Source organism: Gekko japonicus, unplaced genomic scaffold (assembly GCF_001447785.1).
Source record: "Gekko japonicus isolate JY-2015 unplaced genomic scaffold, Gekko_japonicus_V1.1 scaffold1209, whole genome shotgun sequence".
NCBI classification, from domain to species: domain Eukaryota; kingdom Metazoa; phylum Chordata; class Lepidosauria; order Squamata; family Gekkonidae; genus Gekko; species Gekko japonicus.
Window position 1 is genome coordinate 356,489 of NW_015162516.1, and position 22,308 is coordinate 378,796.

Sequence of the window (22,308 nt, forward strand, 5' to 3'; positions counted from 1 at the left end):
GTCTTAGAAGATGATGCTGTTAAAGTTCTGCACTCCATTTGCCAGCAAATTTGGAAAACGCAACAGTGGCCACAGGATTGGAAAAGATCAGTATACATTCCAATCCCAAAGAAGGGCAATGCCAAGGAATGTTCAAACTATCGCACAATTGCACTCATATCACACGCTAGCAAGGTCATGCTCAAGATCCTACAAGCTAGGCTTCAACAGTACGTGGATAGAGAACTACCAGAAGTACAAGCTGGGTTTCGAAGAGGTAGAGGAACTAGAGATCAAATTGCCAACATTCGCTGGATTATGGAGAAAGCAAGAGAGTACCAGAAAAATATCTACTTCTGCTTCATTGACTATGCTAAAGCTTTTGACTGTGTGGATCACAACAAACTATGGCAGGTCCTTAAAGAGATGGGAGTACCAGACCACCTCACATGTCTCTTGAGAAACCTGTATAAGGGCCAAGAAGCGACAGTTAGAACCGGATACGGAACAACTGATTGGTTCAGCATAGGAAAAGGAGTACGACAAGGATGTATACTGTCACCTTGCTTATTTAATATATATGCAGAGTACATCATGCGAAATGCTGGCCTGGATGAATCACAAGCGGGAATTAAGATTGCTGGGGAAAAGATCAACAACCTCAGATATGCAGACGATACCACTCTAATGGCAGAAAGTGAAGAGGACCTAAAGAGCCTCTTGCTCAGGGTAAAAGAGGAGAGCGCAAAAGTGGGCTTGAAGCTCAACATCAAAAAAACTAAGATCATGGCATCCGGCCCCATCACTCCTTGGCAAATAGAAGGGGAAGTCGTGGAAGTAGTGACAGACTTCACGTTCCTGGGATCCCAGATCACCGCAGACTGTGACTGCAGCCATGAAATTAAAAGACGCCTGCTCCTTGGGAGGAAAGCGATGGCGAACCTAAACAGCATGATAAAAAGTAGAGACATCACCCTGCCAACAAAAATACGCATGGTCCAAGCAATGGTATTCCCAGTAGTCATGTATGGCTGTGAGAGTTGGACTATAAGGAAGGCCGAGCGCCGAAGAATAGATTCTTTTGAACTATGGTGCTGGAGGAGACTCTTGAGAGTCCCTTGGACTGCAAGAAGATCAAATCAGTCAATCCTCAAAGAAATCAACCCTGACTGTTCCCTGGAAGGCCAGATAATGAAACTGAAGCTCAAATACTTTGGCCAGCAAATGAGAAGGGAGCACTCACTGGAGAAGACCCTGATGCTGGGAAAGATTGAAGGTCAAAGAAGACGGGGACGGCAAAGGATGAGATGGTTAGACAGTGTCATCGATGCAACGAACATGAAATTGAGCCAACTTCGGAGGACTGCGGAAGACAGGAGGGCCTGGGGGGAGATGGTCCATGGGGTCGCGAAGAGTCGGACTCGACTGTGCGACTTAACAACAACAACAACAACAATGGTGATACCAACGAAACAGGAGTTTGTGAATAAAATTTCTGAAACAGCAGAAAATGATAAACTGACTCTAGAAATGAGATTAAGCAAAGAGTGGACATTTCAAAAAACATGGAAAAAGTTTTATGATTGGTATAATGCAAATGTAACAGAAGATTAGGCAATGATAGCGCAATGGACTTGAGAACACGGAAGGCAGAAGAATGGAAGGTGTTTGATATAGCGTTTTTATTAATTAAGTAATTGCATATAAGCATATAATGTAACTGCACTCTTGGTATATACGTTATGTGTAGTAGAGTGTCTGTTTGTAGTGTGTAGATTTGTTTGTTGTAGATTATAAAAAAATAATAAAAGTGTACCTATGGGTACTTTAAAAAAAACCCAATTTAAACGATTTAAACGATTTGAGACCCTCAAACCATGTAAAGGTACAACGCATATAAGACAGCAGAAACGTTCAGTTGTTGTTTGCCATTGCCTGCCTCTGCACAGCAACCCTGGACTTCTTTGGTGGTCCCCTATCCAAGAACAAACTCAGGCTTAGTTAGCTTCCAAGATCTGACAAGATCAGGCTAACCTGGGCCATTCGGGTCAGGACCTCAGTCCAGGACTTTTAGCCAGATTCCCAAAGCCTTTGCACTGTACCACCCATGAACCCTAGGGCAGTGGTGGCGAACCTATGGCACAGGTGCCAGAGGCGGCACTCAGAGCCCTCTCTGTGGGCATGCGTGCCATCGCCCCAGCCAGGCCCAGACCATCATTAAAGTGTCGCATTCTCTGCCAAATAATTTTAAGTCAATGAAAGCATTTGGGATTGCTTTCCTTGGATCATCTTAAGTTAACGTGTGAGCTGTTTTTTCTAAAGTAAAACCTCCGTATTCAGGTTAAATTGCCGTGCTGGCACTTTGCGATGAATAAGTGGGTTTTGGGTCGCAGTTTGGGCACCCGGTCTCTAAAAGGTTGGCCATCACTGCCCTAAGGAATGTCCATTTTTAACTGGTACCATCTGCCTTGTTCTCATACTGCCAGTCTGTTGTTCCACACTGTAGGAAAAATGCAACCCAAAACAGAAACATTGCAAACTAGACAAATACAGTTAGCTACGATTCATACTATGACCAATATTAAACAGGAAACTGAAGTGATACAACCCTAGCTAGAGGTGGGGAATCAAATTTCTCACTGTCTGAGCAACCCGCCACCTGGAATTTTTTCCTACAACTGACACAATTATTGCCACAAGCCAATGTTTCATACGGTCACTGGTATAAATACCACAAAGCTGCAATGCTTACTGAAAAGGCAGAATTTTTCTCAATCCATACAATATTCTTTTATATTGCTTATGTAGGCAAGATCACCTACCCCCTTATTCCTCGCTACAGATAAACACATAGAACACAAGAGCACATGAAGCTACCTTATACGGAATCAGACGACTACTGTTCCACCAAGGCCGATAACTGTCTACTCAGACTGGCAGCAGCTCTCCAGGGTCTCAGGCAGAGGTCTTTCACACCATCTCCTGCCTGAGCCTTTTTATCTGGAGATGCCAGAGATCGAACCTGAGACCTTCTGCATGCCAAGCAGATGCTCTGCCACTGAGCCATGGCCCCTCCGGTGAAGGAGAAACCTGCTGGTTCAGACCAGTAATCCATCTCGTCCAGCATCCTGTTTCACACAGTGGTCAACCAGTTCCCCTGTAGGGCCAACAACAGGGAGCAGAGGCCTGAGCACCTCATGCACTAATCAGATTCTAAAGTGGAGCACTATTCCTCCAAGTAAAATTTTGAGGCCACATCTTGCGCACCCCTGCAACTTCTCCTCTCCTCAATTTTGACATCACAACAACCCTGTGAGGTAGGTCAGGCTGGGAATGTGACTGGCCCCAGGACACCCAGCAAGCTCCCATGGGTTTTTTTTTCAAACCTGGGTCCCCCAGACCCTAGTCCAAGCCTCTAACCCCTGGGGTGTCGAATTCATTTGTTATAAGGGCCGAATCTTACATAAATGGGACTTTGTCGGGCCAGGCCATGTTTGTCATAAAATGTAATACCGGGCAGTGGAGATAAAAGGACCCAAACACAATAAAACTTGCAGCGCAGCACCAGGCTGGTGCCCCTATACTGCCTGGAGTGGGGAGCAAACCCTTTCCCCAGCCTGCTCTCATGGTCAATACTCTGAGTCTAGGACCCAGAGGAAAACATGAACAGGCCGAGCTTTGCAAGCTTGCCCCCCCCCCCCCCCATTTTCACCGGTGTCAGAGTGGCAAAGGGACTAGACAGGGATGATCTTGTTAGAGAGGATGTTTTGATAAAAGGGCTTAAAGTGAGGGGGGGAGAATATAAGCTGCAGGTTTTTGCGGATGACTTAGTATTTATCTTGGAAGGCCGCCTGGCTTCTATTACACAACTTTTAAAAAGACTCCAAGAATTTGGGCAAGTTGCGGGTTTAAGAATCAACCTTAAGAAGACAAATATACTGACTAAAAACTGTACCAAGGACCAAGTACAACAGTTGCAAGAAATTTCTTCTATTGAGGTGAGGAAAAAAGCAAAATACTTAGGAATAGTTTTGTCCAATAGGTGTAGCTCAATACCAGAGGATAATTATAAGAAGCTTTTATTAGATATTAAAAAGAATTTGGCAAAATGGAAATATCTACAAATATCATTTATGGGGAGGATTGCAACAGTTAAAATGAATATTCTACCACGATTTCTATTCCTTGCTCAAAATATTCCAATCCTAAAAAAGCAGGAATACTTTAAAGACCTGGGTAAGCTTACCAGACAATTTATTTGGCAATCGAAAAGGCCCAGAATTAAATGGAAAGCATTGCAAGATAGGAAAGAAAGAGGAGGCTTTGCTCTGTCTAACTGGTCCCTATATTATAAGGCAACATCCTTATTGTGGATAAAGGATTGGATTACTTTGGAAAATTCAAGGCTATTAAAATTAGAAGGGCATGATTTACCATTGGGATGGCATGCTTATGTAAAGGTAAGGTTCATAAAAATTCCCAACAGCACATGATAAGAGGGGCACTGATAAAAACTAGGTTGAAGTCTTTCTCATAATACACCACAGCCTGGTCCTTTTAACTGGAGGTGTCAGGGATAGCCACTTGGCTCCTTAGCTTAATGAACGCAAGAGAAAAGCCTCCACCCAGAAGCACGACATTTGCAACCAAGCCCCCTACCCCTCAGTCAGCAAACTTCAGCAAATAAACAACTCTAGCGGGCCCACATGGGCACAGAAGAAGCCAGTGAATATGAGAGTTCAGCAGCCCCACTCTCTGCTTGAAGAGTAGGAGGAGGAGGAGGAGGAAGAGATTGGATTTATACCCCGCCCTTCACTCGGAGTCTCAGAGTGGCTTACAAACGCCTTTCCCTTCACCTCCCCACAACAGACACCCTGTGAGGTACGTGCACTCTGCACTCAGAGTACACCTAGAGGCAGCTTGGAAGGACAAGGACAAACAGAGGTGGGGAGAGAAGAGAGCCGCAGCCGGATTAAAGCCTTGGACGGGCCAGTTCTGGCCCACGGGCCATATGTTTGACACCCCTGCTCTAACCATTACACCACACTGGCTCTCTCAACGTACCTGAAATTCTTGCCATAGGCTAAGGGCATCCAGGGATGTCAGGCAAGGAGCTAGAGGTCATGGGCCCAGAGCAATGCAAGGACATTCACAGCCCACACTGGAGGTTCTGCAGTTGCTTCAGTAAGTCATACCCTGCCAACCTCCTTAATGTTTCACAGTGCCAAACAGCTTACACAAATTGTTCATTTGAGTCTCTCTTCACCAAATAACAGAAAAGCATTAAAAAGGAGAGGTAACATTCCTATAGCATGCAAAACTACTGCTACTTAGGAGCTCATGCATCCATTCAAAGGCCCAGGATAAGCTCATGAAAAGATCTGCCCAAGGCACTTCTAAAAAAAGTTTTTATTTCATAGGATTTTTCTCTGTGCTGCTCAGCAGATAGCTTCATTCCTGGTGCTCTTCCTTCCCAGTCCATGTTCTATCTTCTACGACAGAACAAAACTTAGTAACATGCCAGGGTGTGTGGGGGGGAACAACATAGTTTTATTAGTGAGAAGTAGTTCTCATTAAGGAAAAGGTTGCTGACCTCTGCTTTAAGCATTTTAAAAAAAAAACAGAATAAGTATATAACTATTAACTCCAAAAACTATCAAGATAGAATTATTGCTGGTGTTAACAATGCCAATTTCAGAGTTACCTGTTGGTCTCAATCAACAGAACAAAATTTGAGTCTAGTGGCACCTTTAACACCAACAAAGTTTTATTCAAGGTATAACCTTTCATTTGCATGCACACTTCTTTAGATACGTTGAAATGGAAGTTACCAGTCCGTACATATAGAAGAAGGGGAGAAGAGAAGAGATTGGATTTATACCCCGCCCTTCACTTGGAGTCTCAGAGCGGCTTACAAACTCCTTTCCCTTCCCCTCCCCACAACAGACACCCTGTGAGGTGGGTGGGGCTGAGAGAGCTCTGACACAAACTGCTCTTTTTCAAGGACAGCTGTGCCAGAGCTTGTGACTGACCCAAGGCCACATCAGCAGGTGCAAGTGGAGGAGTGGGGAGTCAAACCCGGTTCTCCCAGATTAGAGTCCGCACACTTAACCACTACACCAAACTGGCTCAGGGTGAGCAGCAGATTAGCATACAACATAATGAAGATGTTTAACAGATGCAGAAACCAAACAGGAATAACAAGCTTAGTGTATATGGTCAACATTTGTTTGGCTTTAATTCCAGGAGAAAACACAGTGAAGCAAATAAATATATCAAAATTGGAGACTGATGTGTAAATGTACCCTTCTTAACTGTGGGGTGCTGCGAGTAGTTAACTCAGACCCTGTTGTTACTCTCCATGCTTGAGAGGAGACGGATGGAGCCTAACAACGGGGTCCCTGCATGTTTGTGCACATGAAAGCTTATACCCAGAATCAAACTTTGTTGGTCTCAAACTTTGTACTCAAACTTTGTACTCAAACTAAAGATTCTTGAAGGAGTTCCATATTTCCCCCCCAGAAAAGAACATATGCTTATTCTCAGCTGAGGTTCAGAAAATATCCCAAGTATACATCTGCAGTAGACTTTAAATATTGTCAGTAGTTCTAAAAGCCAGTCATGACTTAAAAACAGAATACAATTAAAACAATATCGATAAAAATGACAAGATATTGACAGAAATGTATCTACTATCAGGACCCACTGTCCGGCTGAATCAAATAAACACGGCATCCTGTTTCTAACTGAGAGCACCTTCTGGGAACTCCACGAACGAGCACCATGGAAACAACTCTCTTGTTTGTTCCCAGCTTCTGCCTCTGAAAACTGAAGTTCTATCAAGGTAAAGGTAAAGGTTCCCTTGCTCGAAAGCCAGTCGAAACCGACTCTAGGGTTGCGGTGCTCATCTCCGTTTCCAAGCCGAAGAGCCAGTGCTGTCCGAAGACGTTTCCGTGGTCATGTGGCCGGCATGACTAAACACCAAGGCGCACGGAACGCTGTGACCTTCCCACCGAAGTGGCCCCTATTTATCTACTTGCAATGTCTTGCTTTCAAACTGCTAGGTTGGCAGGAGCTGGAACTAGAGACGGGAGCTCACTCCGTTATGCGGCACACTCGGGTCTCGAACTGCTGAACTACCGACCTTCCACAGCCTGTAGTTCAGCGTCTTAACCACTTGAGCCACCGCAGCTCCTGCTAAGTTAATAGTCACAGGGACTACGTTCCCCCCACAAAAGCCAGCATCCGATGAATAAATATTTCTATATCTGTAACCGCTGCTGACAACAGCCTGCATACATCTAATCAGTAGGACTTTGACTATGTCAAAACAAATTACAAAACTAAGTGGGTTCTAACGTTATGAACTTTCTTAACACGCAAGATCACGCTACTGTTATATAAGATGACACAAGGTCAATGAACCGTTTTAGGGACCTACCTGCTCAGATAACAGCACCACCATAAGGGTACGGGCACATTAATTAGATATATACTCGACTTCTCGACTAATCGCAGCACGGACGATTAATAAGAATAAGTAAGCGATTACACAACTCAAGAGGATTCAATTACAGCTCCTGCTTGCAAACAAAAAAAATTTTGGACTATTTTGCAGCAAAAGAGGCCATAGTTTTTAGTATTTCTACTGCAAATCGATATGCACCTCTGGGTGATATGTCTAACCTTGAGGAAAACTGCAGAAGCTGTGGAAATCGATAATGTACCACAAGTAACAACACGTACAGGGGAAGCTGACAATGTTCTAAAAGAGCTTTCTTTACTGACAGCTAAGACAATGGACCTCATTTTTACATCATTACAACAATCTGAATTACAAGAGCTGTGACTACTAGACTAACAAGACCAGCGAGTCCAGCAAATGACGGCCTCCCGAGTAATGCCCAGTCCTTTACTACCTCTGCCCCAAAGGGAAGTAATTTAGGCAAGGACTTCAAACATCCCGGAGATGGAAACGGATAATCTGATTTTGCAGCTATACAAGGTCTGCCTAACTATATGTTGGTACAAGCAAAAGACTCCTATCTGGAAGTCCAAGGAACAGGCTATTACTCATCTGAGCACTTTATTCCTGGAGAGCCACATCTCAACAGACCTATCTTGGGTAGAAATGCCGAATAGCTTGAATCAAGCACTTTTAACGGCTCAAAACTTCCAGAAATGCTACTTCGACATAAACCCTTTTTGAGAACTAGGGGGATTTTTCTGATCAGAGTCTTTGCTAATACTATCATAACTCCTCTGAGTTCGAATGTGCAACAAGCAAAATCTTCAATAAATATGAAAGACAAGAAGCTGGACCTGTGATACTCGTAGGGGGGAGTATTCCCCACAGCCCCCGGCCTGCAAAGCAGGAGGAGGTCCTCACTGAGGAGGAGGCGGCAGTTGCAGGTGAACCCAGCAGCAATGGGTGGCAAGCCCTGCCCCTGCCCCCGTCCCAGCCCCCCGCCCCCCGCAGCAACAGCAGTGAGCCCTGCTCGGATCACAGCTGCCCGCCTGCTAAGACTCCCCTGGCTCCCTCGCAGCTGCCAGCAGCAAGCTCCGCCACAGTTCCAGATAGCAAGTCCGTTCTCCACACATGCGCGAGAACACAGTTTCAGGTTTTGGGGGATTCAAGTGGTTAAGACGCTGAACTACTGGGATAACACTATTTTTACAGAAAACTTGGGTCCGGGACCCTGCTTCTTTACGTCTCCAGGGTTTGGGGTCATTTGCCACACCGGGGCAGTGGTGGCCTGGTAGTGCTAACCCCGGTTGATTCAAACGTAAGAGATTCAAATTATTGATAGTTTATCTCCAGACAACACCCAGATATTATTGGTGAAGGGACAATACATAGGTACGCTTTTGTGTCTTAACATCTACCCCAAAATGTTCTAAAGCCCAAGATACACAATTCTTGAAGATTTAATGTCTCGGTATCCTAGTTCCAAAATGATTTTATGTGGGGATTTTAGTGCAGACACAAGTCAGAAGCCTTATTACATCTTTCGCTTCCGGCAAATCCCCTGGGGAGCATCTGATTTTACAGACCTGATAAAAGTGTTTCCCAACTGGTGGTCTCCGAAATTAAGTCCAACTGTTTTTCCAGATAAATAACTTAGGTATATTTCCTGTAGGCTGGAAGACCTATATAGTAGACCCTATTCACAAAAAGGGGATAAAACCAATCCAAACAATTATTGCCCCATAAGTCTCCTTGACACAGCGTCATAAGAACATAAGAACATAAGAGATGCCAATGTTGGATCAGGCCAAAGGTCCATCCAGTCCAACACTCTGTATCCCACAGTGGCCAGAAATACCAGTGCCATCAGGAGGAGGTCCACCAGTGGGGCCAGGACATTAGAAGCCATCCCACTGTTGACCCCCCCCAAGCACCAAGATGACAGAGCATCACTTGCCCCAGAGTCCCTATCTATACCTTGTGGCTAATAGCCACTGATGGACCTCTGCTCCATATGCTTATCTAATTCCCTTTTGAAGCCGTCCATGCTTGTAGCACCCACCACTTCCTGTGGCAGTGAATTCCAAGTGTTAATCACTCTTTGGGTGAAGAAGTACTTCCTCTTATCCATGTTCCAACCCTTTTATCATTCGAGTTGCTCTTTTCTGCACTTTTTCCAAAGCTATAATATCCTTTTTAAGGTGTGGTGACCAGAATTGCACACAGTATTCCAGATGAGGTCGCACCATTGATTTATATAGCGGCATTATGATATTGGCTGATCTGTTTACAATACCCTTCCTAATAATCCCCAGCATAGCATTGGCCTTCTTTATTGCAGTCACACACTGTCTCGACATTTTCAGTGAGTTATCTACTACAACTCCAAGATCTCTCTCTTGATCTGTCTCTGCCAGTTCAGACCCCATCAACGTGTATTTATAGTTAGGATTTTTGGCTCCAATGTGCATCACCTTGCACTTGGCCACATTGAACCCCATTTGCCATGTTGACGCCCACTCGCCCAACTTTGACAGATCCCTTTGGAGTGCCTCACAATCCTCACTGGTTTTCACCACCCTGAACAACTTCGTATCATCCGCAAATTTAGCCACTTCACTGCTTACTCCCAACTCCAAATCATTAATGAACAAGTTAAAAAGCAGTGGACCAAGTACTGATCCCTGTGGTACCCCACTGCTTACACCCCTCCACTGGGAGAACTGCCCATTTATACTCACTCTCTGTTTTCTATTAATTAGCCAGTTTTTGATCCATAAAAGGACTTGTCCTTTTATCCCATGATTTTTGAGCTTGCTTAGGAGCCTTTGATGAGGAACTTTATCAAAAGCTTTCTGGAAGTCAAGGTAAACAATATCTATTGGATCCCCCTTGTCCACATGTTTGTTCACCCCCTCAAAGAACATTAACAGGTTAGTGAGACAAGATCTTCCCTTACAGAACCCATGTTGAGTCTGCCTCAATAGGTTTTGTTCATCTATGTGCCTACTAATTCTTTCCTTAATAATGGTTTCCACCAATTTACCCGGTATCGACGTCAGACTGACAGGCCTGTAATTTCCCGGATCTCCTCTGGAACCCTTTTTAAAGATGGGAGTGACATTAGCTACCTTCCAGTCCTCAGGAATGGAGGCTGATTTTAAGGAGAGATTACATATTTTTGTCAGGAGATCCACAAGTTCACAATTGAGTTCTTTCAGAACTCTTGGATGTATGCCATCTGGGCCTGGTGATTTATCAGTTTTTAAGTTGTTTATCAGTTTTAGGACCTCCTCTCTCGTCACCTCAATCTGACTCAGGTCTTTCAACACCCCTCCCGAACTCAGCGGCTCTGGAGTGGGCAAGCACCTCTCATCTTCCACAGTGAAGACGGAGGCAAAAAATGCATTTAGCTTCTCAGCCATTTCCCTATCATCCTTCAGTACTCCTTTTACCCCTTGGTCATCCAAGGGCCCCACTGCCTCCCTGGCTGGTTTCCTGTTTCTAATGTATTTGAAGAAAGTTTTATTGTTGGTCTTTACATTTTTTGCTATATGCTCCTCATATTCCCTTTTTGCATGCCTGACCACAGACTTGCATTTTATTTGCCATAGCCTGTGTTCTGTTTTATCAGCCTCACTGTGACTAGCTTTCCACCGCTTAAAGGAATCCTTTTTACCTTTTACAGCTTCCATTACTTTGTTTGTTAACCATGTAGGCTTTTTCTTATACCTGTTTGTGCCTTTCCTAACCTGCGGAATATATTTTATTTGAGCTTCTAGAATTGTAGTTTTAAACAGTTTCCAAGCTTCCCCAATGGTTTTGACCCTTTCTACTTTTCCCTTCAGTTTCCTCCCCACATGTCCCCTCATATCAGAAAAATTACCCCTTTTAAAGTTAAAAGTGGTTGTGTGAGTCTTTTTGGCCAATTCCCTATTTGTACAAATGTTGAACTCAACAACATTATGATCACTGTTCCCAAGCGGTGCAATCACTTTTACATCTCTCACCAGGTCTTGAGTGTTACTTAGGACCAAATCAAGGATCGCCTCTCCCCTGGTAGGTTCCATGACCATCTGCTCCATAGCACAGTCATTTAGAGTGTCTAGAAACTCAATCTCTTTCTCTCGACTAGAACACATATTGACCCAATCAATGTGTGGGTAGTTAAAATCACCTATTACGACACAGTGTTTTTGTCTAGCTGCTATCTTTAATTCATTCATCATTTTATAATCCTCCTCTATCTTTTGATCCGGTGGGCGATAACAAACTCCCAGTGTTAAGTTTCCTTTTGGCCCCCCTATTTCAACCCACAGAACTTCAAGAAGCGAATCCAATTCTCTTAGCCTCTCGATCTTTCTGGACTTTATACCCTCTCTGACATACAGAGCCACCCCACCTCCAACCCTTCCCCCCCTATCCTTCCGATATAATATATAACCGGGAATCACCGTATCCCACTGATTTTCCTCATCCCACCAAGTTTCTGAAATACCCACAATGTCTATTTTTCCCTCTGACACCAAGCACTCCAACTCCCCGATTTTACCTCGGACACTTCGAGCATTTGTATAGAAACAGCTGTAATTTCCCATACTGGTTAAGCCTGCCACCTTCCTCTTGCAATCTCGAGACCTTGTCAGGCAGTCCATGTCACTAGCCATGGTCTCAGTGGACAATTTCAATCCACCTCCCTGTAGAAAAGCAACAGGTACCCCCTCATCTCTCTGAGATGAGCCAACCCGAACCAGAGACTTTTCATCTCCTGTCGGCTTTCCCCCAATATTCAGTTTAAAAACTGCTCTGCCACCTTTTTGATTTTAAGTGCCAGCAGCCTGGTTCCTTCTCGGGACAAGTGGAGACCGTCTCGCCTGTACAGCTCCCTCTTGTTCCAAAAAGAATCCCAGTGCCTAACAAACCTGAACCCTTCCCCTCTACACCATCGTCTCATCCACGCATTGAGACTCCTGATCTGTGCCTGTCTCTCCGGCCCTGCGCGTGGAACAGGTAGCACTTCTGAGAAGGCTACCTTGGAGGTCCTGGCCTTGATTTTCCTGCCCAGCAGCCTAAATTTCTCCTCCAGGACCTCACGACTGCATTTCCCCACATCGTTGGTGCCGACATGCACCACGACGTCCAAACTTTATGGAAAATATTTTATGGAAAATATTTTATGGAAAATATCTCTTCCAAAAGCTGGAGGGCTGGTTCACTGACAACCATATCTTACGCCCCCACCAAGCAGGCTTTAGAAGAGGCCAAAGCGTAATAGATCACTGTTAAACATTTTATCAGTCAGCCTATATATGGTCCAACTAAAGCCCTGTATGTGGTGTTTGTTGATCTGGCCACAGCTTTTGACTCCATTGTCAGAAATCATCTGTGGGAGAAATTGGCAAAGAATAATATTGATAAAAGGTTATTGCTCTTTATATGAGAGTTATACTTAGATACATATGAAAAAAATCAAAGTGGGTATCTTGGGCTATCTAACTAATAAAATTCCTGTAAGCAAGGGAGTAAAGAGGGGTGTATTTTAGCCCCCCTACTTTTCAATCTTTCCTTATAGATAAAATTGTGAAGTGGGGTGGCACTTTCTGAACATTCCATACGCTCCTAAATCAGTTGGCTCCATGATGTGTCACTCAGAAGCTGTACCTATCCACTGGCTGCGTTGCCTGAGTCCCGCCTCCAACATTCCAAACAGTTTGCTGTTCCTCTCCCCCCATCACCAGTCGGAACACAGAGATCGTTTGCATATGCGGCCTGATTGGCCTTTGCCTCTAACATTCTAAACGGTTTGCTGTTACTGTTGGGAGTCACTGAATGTGTCCTGAGGTAAAATACATATCCCAATCTTCCCTTAGACGGTCACTGAAATTGCCAATCTGCCTGTGGGGCCTAGAGATCTCCCAGAAATCACCGTGTTCCCCAGCCATAGCACATCATTTCCGCTACAGAAAATTTCCCAGCTATTACAACTGATCTCCAGATGACCAAGATCAGTTCTCCTGGAGACAATGGCTGCTTTGGGGAGTGGACTCTATGGCATTATACCCTGCTGAAGTCCCTCCCCACCCCAAACCCTGCCCTCCCCAGGCTCTACCCCTCAAATCTACAGGTATTTCCCAACCCAGAGTTGGCAACTGTGTAATTGGCTATGGAACCACTTTCCAGACCCTTGGAACCCAGAAAACGTGGCATAGGAGGAGGTGCTTTTCCACCTTCACTGCCACTGCATATCCCCAAATTAACATAAGCCAACCTCCAGGTGGCACCTGGAGATCTCCAGCTATTACAACTGATGTCCAGATGACCAAGATTGTCTCCTGGAGACAATGGCTGCTTTGGCCAGTGGACTCTGGCCATATACCCTGCTGAGGTCCCTCCCCAGGCTCCACCCCTCAAATCTACAGGTATTTCCCAACCCAGAGTTGGTAACCCTGTAACTGGCTATGGAACCGCTTTCCAGAAGACATGGCATAGGAGGAGGTGGTTTTCTACCTTCACTGCCCCTGCATAACCCCAAATCAACATAAGTCAGGGGTGGAGGGAACCATACCTGTTACCATGAGGCTGTCCTCCCATACTACCCACTTGGGGCAGCAAAATAAATTGAGACAGCCCTGCCTTATAGCTAAGCAGAAGGAAATAAACATGGCTTGCCTCCCTCTATTTTCCCTTTCCCTCTGCTGCCCCACCAGCCACAGCCGAGACACTCACCTGGAGCTTCCTTATACCGTGTTTCCCCCAAAATAAGACACTGTCTTATATTTATTTTTTTCTCGAGAAGACACACTAGGGCTTATACCACAAATGCATAGAAATCCTGCTAGGGCTTATTTTTTGGGTAGGTCTTATTTTCGGGGAAACAGGGTAGATCCTGCTGTATTTCTTCCCACAATGGGCCTTACTCCTAGTTTACACATAAACAACATTGTACCATGACTGTCTGGTCCAGAATTTGTTGCGCCTACTATAGGCCACCAAAAAAATATCAATTTTATTGTATATGGACGATATGGTTTTGATCTCCCTAACTAGAATTGGGCTAAAAAGGTTTCTGTACAATATGGGTTAATACTGCAGGGAAGAGAAACTCATAATCAGTTTTCTCTTTGAAAAACAAAGTAATAGATTTTCAGAAGAGGCCAAAAAAGTTTCACTGGAGGATACAATAGAGCAATGTAAATCCTAAAAATATCTGGGTTTAACTTTTAGTGAAATTTTGAAATGGAACGTCCATTTAGAATCCATAAAAATCTCAGTTCTTAAAGACAACTGGAGTAATAATGAGATTTTATTATACCAGAGGAGGTTTTCTTACAGATCCAGTTTTAAAACTTTTTGTTAGTAAAGTTATTTCCCACTGATTGTATGGTATTGAAATATGGAGATGGAACAAGCCAATACTTATCAGCCCGAAAACAATTAAAAATTTCTTGATGAGACAAATTTTGGCATTGCCAAGAGAGACACCAACAGCCCTTCTGTGAGCTGAATTGGGTCTCCCTTCGGTGAGGGCTCACACTCTCCTGGCAATATTAAAATAATGGAAACAGAACCAATCAATAGATCTTGGCTACCATTTACGGCAAAGTAAGGATAAAGCTTGTTCCAACTCACTAATATTATTTTTCGTTATACCATCCCAGATTATTTGCTCTAGCCTTCGGGGAATAATTTTGACCTATGGGAATGGGCACTTAAGAGAGGATGCCCTACTGGATAACTCTTTAATTACCCAATCAAAGTTTGCCATGGGGTATAAAATTAAAAGGATCATTTTAGAGCCACTTACTATATCAGTCTCAGGAGGACATTTACATTACTACATTTCCAAACAATGCCAACAGAGATGTTTGCTGGACAATATTTTTAAAAACCACTGGAACAACGCATTTGTGTATGTGTAAGTTTAGTGAAAGACCTCCCCCATTATATTTTGGTTTGCCCCTTACACCCGGAGCCCAGGAATAAATTTCTGGCTAAGATTTTAATTACTTTACATTCTCTGTCTGACTTTGACAAATTAGATTTTATGTTATCAGATGCGGATTCTTTTGTCTCCTATAGAATGGCACTTTTTGCTCTGGCCGGAAGGAAAATCAAAGCAAATGTGGTTTCTAAGAAAGTAAACAAGTGAATTAAATTGTAATTTTTAAGCTGGACGGAGAAATTTTAAAGATGTCTGTTATTTTAGAAATTTTAAGCTTGTATGGTTGTATGAGATTGTTAGACATGAGCAAACTTCAGAGGACGACGGAAGACAGGAAGGCCTGGCGTGATCTGGTCCATGGGGTCGCAAAGAGTCAGACTTGACTGTGCAACTGAACAACAACAACAACAACAAAAATGGTGTAAATGCATTTTGGATTGTGAAGGCCTATGGCGATATACAATAAATTTATTACTACTACTCAACTTCTCAGAACAGAAAACATTGCAGTGTTTAATAAGAAGAAATAGTGACCTCCGGGTCACACATTTCTAGGCAATTAAAGATGTAGCTGCCTGACATTTCTTTAGATACCCTTTAGCCCATCAAGTCCTTCAAGCAAGTCAAGTATTAGGGGATCGTTACTGTGCAAGTCGCATGCCATTATTCCCGATAAGCACTAATCGCAGCTTGGCATAAACCCAACACATGAATGGCAGAGATTCAACTCCTTTCAGCAAAGAATTCAACAAGTAAAAGTTAGCAAGTTCTAGCCAAAGTAGTTTTTTAAAGAAGTTACTGTGAACAAAACTAGATAAGTAACTCCCTTCTCTCACGTTTTTCGGAAAGTGAAATGGAAGTTTTCAAAAGGCTCTCAAAGAGCAACCACAGACAACAAGTTACATCAATCTGAAGCAGCTCTCAAGGCCAGGTATGACTCAACCTCGCCAGCAGTGAAGGATGGAGCCAAACGGAACTCCTGCGTCATTTCACTCTCAAAGTTACAATGCTAGGTACACTGCCTGGGAGTAGCACTCTCACCATTTTAAATGGGTTGGCTTCTGGACTTTCAATAGCGACCTGATAAACAGAAATAAGCAGAAGTTCCACAAGCAGCGGTGGAAGAAGCTTAATCTGTTTAATTAATACTTTATTAGACTGTTGTGAAAGGCAAAGAAGGAGAGTTAATGAAACAAGCATAGAAGCAAGCCTATCGGAGAGTAAACCTTAGGGCAGGTTCACACCAGTGTTCCCTCTAAGCTGAGTTAGTGTGAGCTAGCTCACAGTTTTTCAGCCTCCAGCTCACAGATTTTTGTCTTAGCTCAGGAAGGATGACTCTAGAGCCAACTAATTTATGCAGTAGCCAAATCGCTCGCTCACAGATTTCATGCCAGTAGCTCACAGAGTAGAATTTTTGCTCACAAGATTCCACAGCTTAGAGAGAACATTGGTTCACACATGCATATACATCATTTGATGCATGTACCCACGATTACTAGCAATCAAATGTGTAACCAAATTCTACTGAAAAGCATAGCATGTAATGCAAGGTGGAAATTCTACCTACAGAAACAAATCCCATTAATGACAAGGTAATATAGTAAACCGTGATGACAAGAACACATGGATCTTGACAAAAATCTTTGTTTCCTTATATATCCATACTATGTCTTCTAAATCTTTTCCAACCATTCACAGAGTGTACAAATGTTCACGCTTCAACAGCTTAACACTAACTAGGAAACCAATTGGAACTGTGTTACATTCTAACCAGCAGACCATTTGTATTGATCAAGGTATACAGTACTGCACATCCTCCAGAAAAAAAGAAAATATTATTGAACGCTACAGCCATAACAAGAGTCACTGCCTGACCAAGCACACCAAGGTTCCTCTTCTTCACCTGTTCTGAGGATTGCCAACTGGCCTGGATAGAAGTGTCCTGACCCTTCAAAGACTTTATGTGTGGAAATGGGCTGCTAGAGATTTTCATGGCATGGAGATAAAGAGCATCAACTAGTAAATAGCCTCTGATTAAGAAGACTATATATTAAAAAATGACGTTTCCCCCCAGGCCAGTTGGCCTACCTGAAATGCATCATATTACTATTACATATTACTATGGAGCTGCGGTGACTCAAGTGGTTAAGACGCTGAACTGCAGGCTGTGGAAGATCAGTAGTTCAGCAGTTTGAGACCCAGGTGCCGCATGACGGAGTGAGCTCCCCTCTCTAGTTCCAGCTCCTGCCAACCTAGCAGTTCGAAAGCAAGAAATTGCAAGTAGATAAATAGGGACCACTTCAGTGGGAAGGTCACAGCGTTCCGTGCACCTTGGTGTTTAGTCATGCCGGCCACATGACCACGGAAACGTCTTCGGACAGCACTGGCTCTTCGGCTTTGAAACAGAGATGAGCACCAGAGTCGGATTCGACTGGTTTTCGAGCAAGGGAACCTTTACCCTTTTTACTATTACCAGAATACAGAAACCTGAAACATGGGCAGTGGCATCTGCTTTTATTGGTTGTGGTGAACTTGCCTTAAACACTAAAATACGCAGGAGCCTTGAGGCACCTTAAAAACACACACACACACACACAAACCAAGATTTTTTTCCTGCATAAAATTTTATGGAGTAGCAACAAGCACGCTCTTATTAATAGGCAAATGTGGGTTTTCTAGACATTTTAAATAACAGGTGCATGGCGCACTGGTAACCGTCAGGCTGGGCTGATTACCACCCTCCAGGTGGGACCTGGAGACCAGTGTTCCCTCTAAGCTGCGTTAGTGTGAGCTAGCTCACCGTTTTCTAGCCTCCAGCTCACACATTTTTGTCTCCGCTCAGGAAGGAGGGCTCCAGTGCAAACTAATTTATGCAGCAGCCAAATCGCTCGCTCACTACTTTAATGCCAGCAGCTCACAAAGTAGAATTTTTGTGCACAGTACTCCACAGCTTAGAGGGAGCATTGAGACCTCCCAGAATTACAACTAATCTCCAGACTGGAGTGCCAAGCTCCCTCCAAGTCCTGTGGACAAAAATTCTACTTTGCGAGCTATCAGCATTAAAGTTATGTGCGAGCGATTGGGCCGCTGCATCAATCAGCTTGCTCTGGAGCCCTCCTTCCTGAGCGGAGACGAAAAGGTGTGGGCCGGAGGCTTTAAAAACGGCGACCTGGCTCACACGCACTCGGCTTAGAGGGAACACTGCTGGCGATCTCCTGGAATTACAACCAGTGTCCCCTCTAAGCTGAGTGAGTGTGAGCCAGCTCAACAGTTTTTTAGCCTCTGACTCACACATTTTTGTCTCCGCTCAGGAAGGAGGGCCCCAGAGCAAACTAATGTATGCAGCAGCCAAAGCTCCTGCTCACAACTTTAATGCCAGGAGCTCTACAGATATCCTTGAGGGCAGCAGACACTTGGTTGTATCTAAAGCAACAAACAGTACAGGCATCAATTGCAAACTGAGGCTAAAATAAGTCACTTTGTTCAAAGATTTATTGAAGAATGTATCATTCTTTAAAGCTTACTTTTTTTGTAATTAGTGTGTTGGTTTGAATGTATAACTGTTCTTATGACCTTTATGTATATTTTTATTGGGTTTTTTATATATATATATATATATTCGTTTTATTGTTTTAATCCTACCAATAAAATGTTAATGAGAAGGGGGGGGAAAGTGGAATTTCTGCTCACAGGGCTCCACAGCTTAGAGGGAACATTGAAGAGATCACTTCATCCCAGCCTCCAGGGGAGTCCCGAGCCGGAGTTCGCAACCGGCCTTCACCGGCGCGGGCGCACAGGCCCCGCCCCTCCCCGCCCGCGTCAGTCCGGACGGCCCTTCCCCTCACCTTCTCTTCCGTGCAGGAGACGATGATGGACGGATACTTGCGGCTCAGCCAGCGGAAAAACGCGGGAACCCCCATCGGCCTCCACTCCCGCTCGGAGCTGCCGAGCGACGAGGAAAGCGGGACGGAGAGGGCGAGCGAAAGGTTCCGGGTCACAACTCGACGCCGGGCATGATGGGAAAGGGAAGGCCTGGGGCGGCGCCTGCGTCACTCACAGAAATCGCCGCGCCCTTCTGGGGCCGGAAAACGCCGAGGACACGCACATGCGCAGAAGCAGGATGTCCGTCTTTTTTTTTTAAAGGCCGGGGCATGCGCAGTACGGACGCTTAAGGCTGCTTGTTGTTTTGGGGGCATGCGCAGTACGGACGCTTAAGGCTGCTTGTTGTTTTGGGGGCATGCGCAGTACGGACGCTTAAGGCTGCTTGTGTTTTGGGGGCATGCGCAGTACGGACGCTTAAGGCTCCTTGTGTTTTGGGCAAGCGCTGCAAGGCGGTGCGTTTCCTGTTCTGTTTTCCCTGGTAGGTGAAGTTTAGGAAGAATCTGTTTAGGTAGCCGTCTTAATCTGTACCAGTAGAAAGAGCAAGAGTCCAGGAGCACTTTTAGGACTTAACAAACATTTGGGGCAGGGGAGGAGCTTTGGTGAGTCAGGACACAGCAAGAGTCTAGTAGAACCCGAAATACTCACAAAATTTGGGACAAGAAGTTTAGAGTCCGATGACAACCTTTTAAGACCAACAAAGGTTTATTCAAGGTATGACCTTTCATGTGCACGCATACTTTTATTAAATACGTTAGAGTGGCAGGCAAGGTTCACACGTATAGCCGGAGAATGAACAGCAAATTAACGGTGGCTTGTTTTTAAAATTGTAGGCTTGCTTTTTCTGTTGTTGTTGTTTTTACTGGTGAACTTCCTCAACCAAATCTCTGGAGGGGCAGCATATATATTCTCAATGATTATTTAAACTGTGCTGCTGCTAGCCAAATGCCTCTGATGCCTATTTCCTTGCAGGATCAGAGCGCCACCAAACAGAGCCAATGCAATTCAGCACAATGGACAGCTAAGTGTTGGCCCAGTGGTTACATAATGGCCCCCTCCCCAAAAGAGGAAGCCAGTGTCCATCTACAGAGGTAGCAACCCTCTGAATGCCAGTGGTGGTTGCCATGAGCAAGAGATTCCATAATATAGAAATCTAAAGTACTTCAGTAATAGAGAATATGAAAATTCAGTATCTGTAACCTACCCAGCCCATCTGTTGGGTAGAACCCTTTTGCCCGCTGTGGAGATTTGCTCGGAATTTTTAATCCAAAGGAACATTCAAAAATGGAATCAACCACCTGCTGTCTGAAATGTACAGTTCATTCTACCACCTCTTCATGTATGAACCAGATTTTAATACTATGGGCCCCAATCTGAAAAATAGAAAGTTCTACAAGGCACTAGCAGAAGAAGAAGAGATGGGATCTATACCCTGCCCTTCACTAGCGGAAGGAGTCTCAGAGCGGCTTACGATCTCCCTTTCCTTCCCCTCCACACAACAGACACCCTGTGAGGGGCTGAGAGAGCTCTTTTGAGAACTGCTCTTTCCAGAACAGCTCTGAGAGAACTTGTGACTGATCCAAGGTCACACCAGCAGCTGCATGTGGAGGAGTGGGGAATCAAACCCAGTTCTCCCAGATTAGAGTCCACACTCCTAACCACTACACCAAACTGGCACAGATAATGATAGCACAAAATGTCTCAGGATCATACCTGTGAGTCTTAGCAAAGAAAATCTAGCGAGTTTCAGGCAAAGCCAAGCAAAGGGGCTGGATGGACCTGCTCTGCTTCCTCTGCATCCACAACATACCTTGTAATAACTCATTACTCAACAAGGATAGAAAACACAGTGCAATCCTGCACAGAATGCAATCCTAAACAGAGGTAACCCTTTTAAGTCCATTGATTTCAAATGACTTACAGTGGTGTAACTTCTCTTAGGGCTGCACTGTCAGTGAACGGAATAAACGCCTTTCTTTCCGGATACAGAAGCAGCCTCCTTATGGAGGCTTCAGCAAGGAAGGGCAAAGAGCAGAATCAGGCAGAACAGGCGACCTCTCTCGGTGGCCGAAACCCCACTCCACAGGCCTTTCACACCTCCTGCCTTGTGGACCTCTTCTTCATCATGGCTCAGAGATTTAGAAGACTGTCAGGCCAGGGCAATCCTAAGCAGAGTTACACCCAGGGCTGTTTTTGGGCAGGAACACACAAGAACGGAGTTCCGGCTGGCTTCCAAGTTGGCCACGCCCAGCAGGAGCTCATTAGCATAATAGGCCACACCCAACAGCAGAAACGCATTAGGACTGGCTACATTAGGGGTGTGTGGCCTAACATGCAAAGGAGTTCCTGCTACAAAAAAAGGCCCTGGGTTTTGACCACAAACAAGGTAAACAGAATAAGAAGCAAAAGGTGGGTGTGGCTGGATGACCACACTTCTGGTAACGTGGGGGTGCGGCCTAATATGCCAATGAGTTGTGCTTTCAGGGGTGTGGCCTAATATGCTAATGGGTTTCTGCTGTTGGGTGTGGCCTATTATGCTAATGAGTTCCTGCTGGGCTTTTTCTACAAAAAGAGCCCTGGTCCCACCCTTTTACGTCCACTGATATCAAAGGGTTCTAGAAGTGTGTAGCTGTTCTTAGGACTGCACTGTGTGTCTCTAAGGGGAAAAGGAGTGTGGATCCACCTATGGGCACTCCCAAGTTTCCCCCAGGCCTACGTCCCGTTATTCTTTAGCTTTGGTCAACCTCATCCTTGCCTAGAGATGTGAAGGCCCGGAAAAATTCGGGGGAAAACCGGGTTTTTTTCCTGAAATCTTTTTTTCCCGAAAAATTGGAAAAATTGAAAAAAGAAAAGAAAAAAATTGATTACGGAACGTTTTATTTTAACATGATGAATAAAATATTTTAAGACAAGGTGTTCAAATATTTTCCAAATCATTTCTAAAATATATATATATATATATGGTATCAGATTGATCTAATTTCTGTGCACTGAGGACAAGCAAGTCCTAGGTTACAAACTGAACTCTGCAATGCAAGAA

At 44.5% G+C, this 22,308-nt stretch overlaps 1 protein-coding gene across 1 annotated transcript in view; it reads right to left on the minus strand.

The window, feature by feature from the left end:
- The window catches only part of XRN2 (5'-3' exoribonuclease 2), a 112,919-nt gene extending 93,474 nt beyond the window's left edge, over positions 1 to 19,445 (minus strand). Inside the window, exon 1 of the mRNA XM_015406211.1 lies at positions 19,235 to 19,445. Within this exon, the coding sequence (XP_015261697.1) occupies positions 19,235 to 19,309 (75 nt within the window). The 5' untranslated portion in view covers positions 19,310 to 19,445. The remainder of the gene's footprint in view (positions 1 to 19,234) is intronic.
- Positions 19,446 to 22,308: the final 2,863 nt, after the last annotated feature.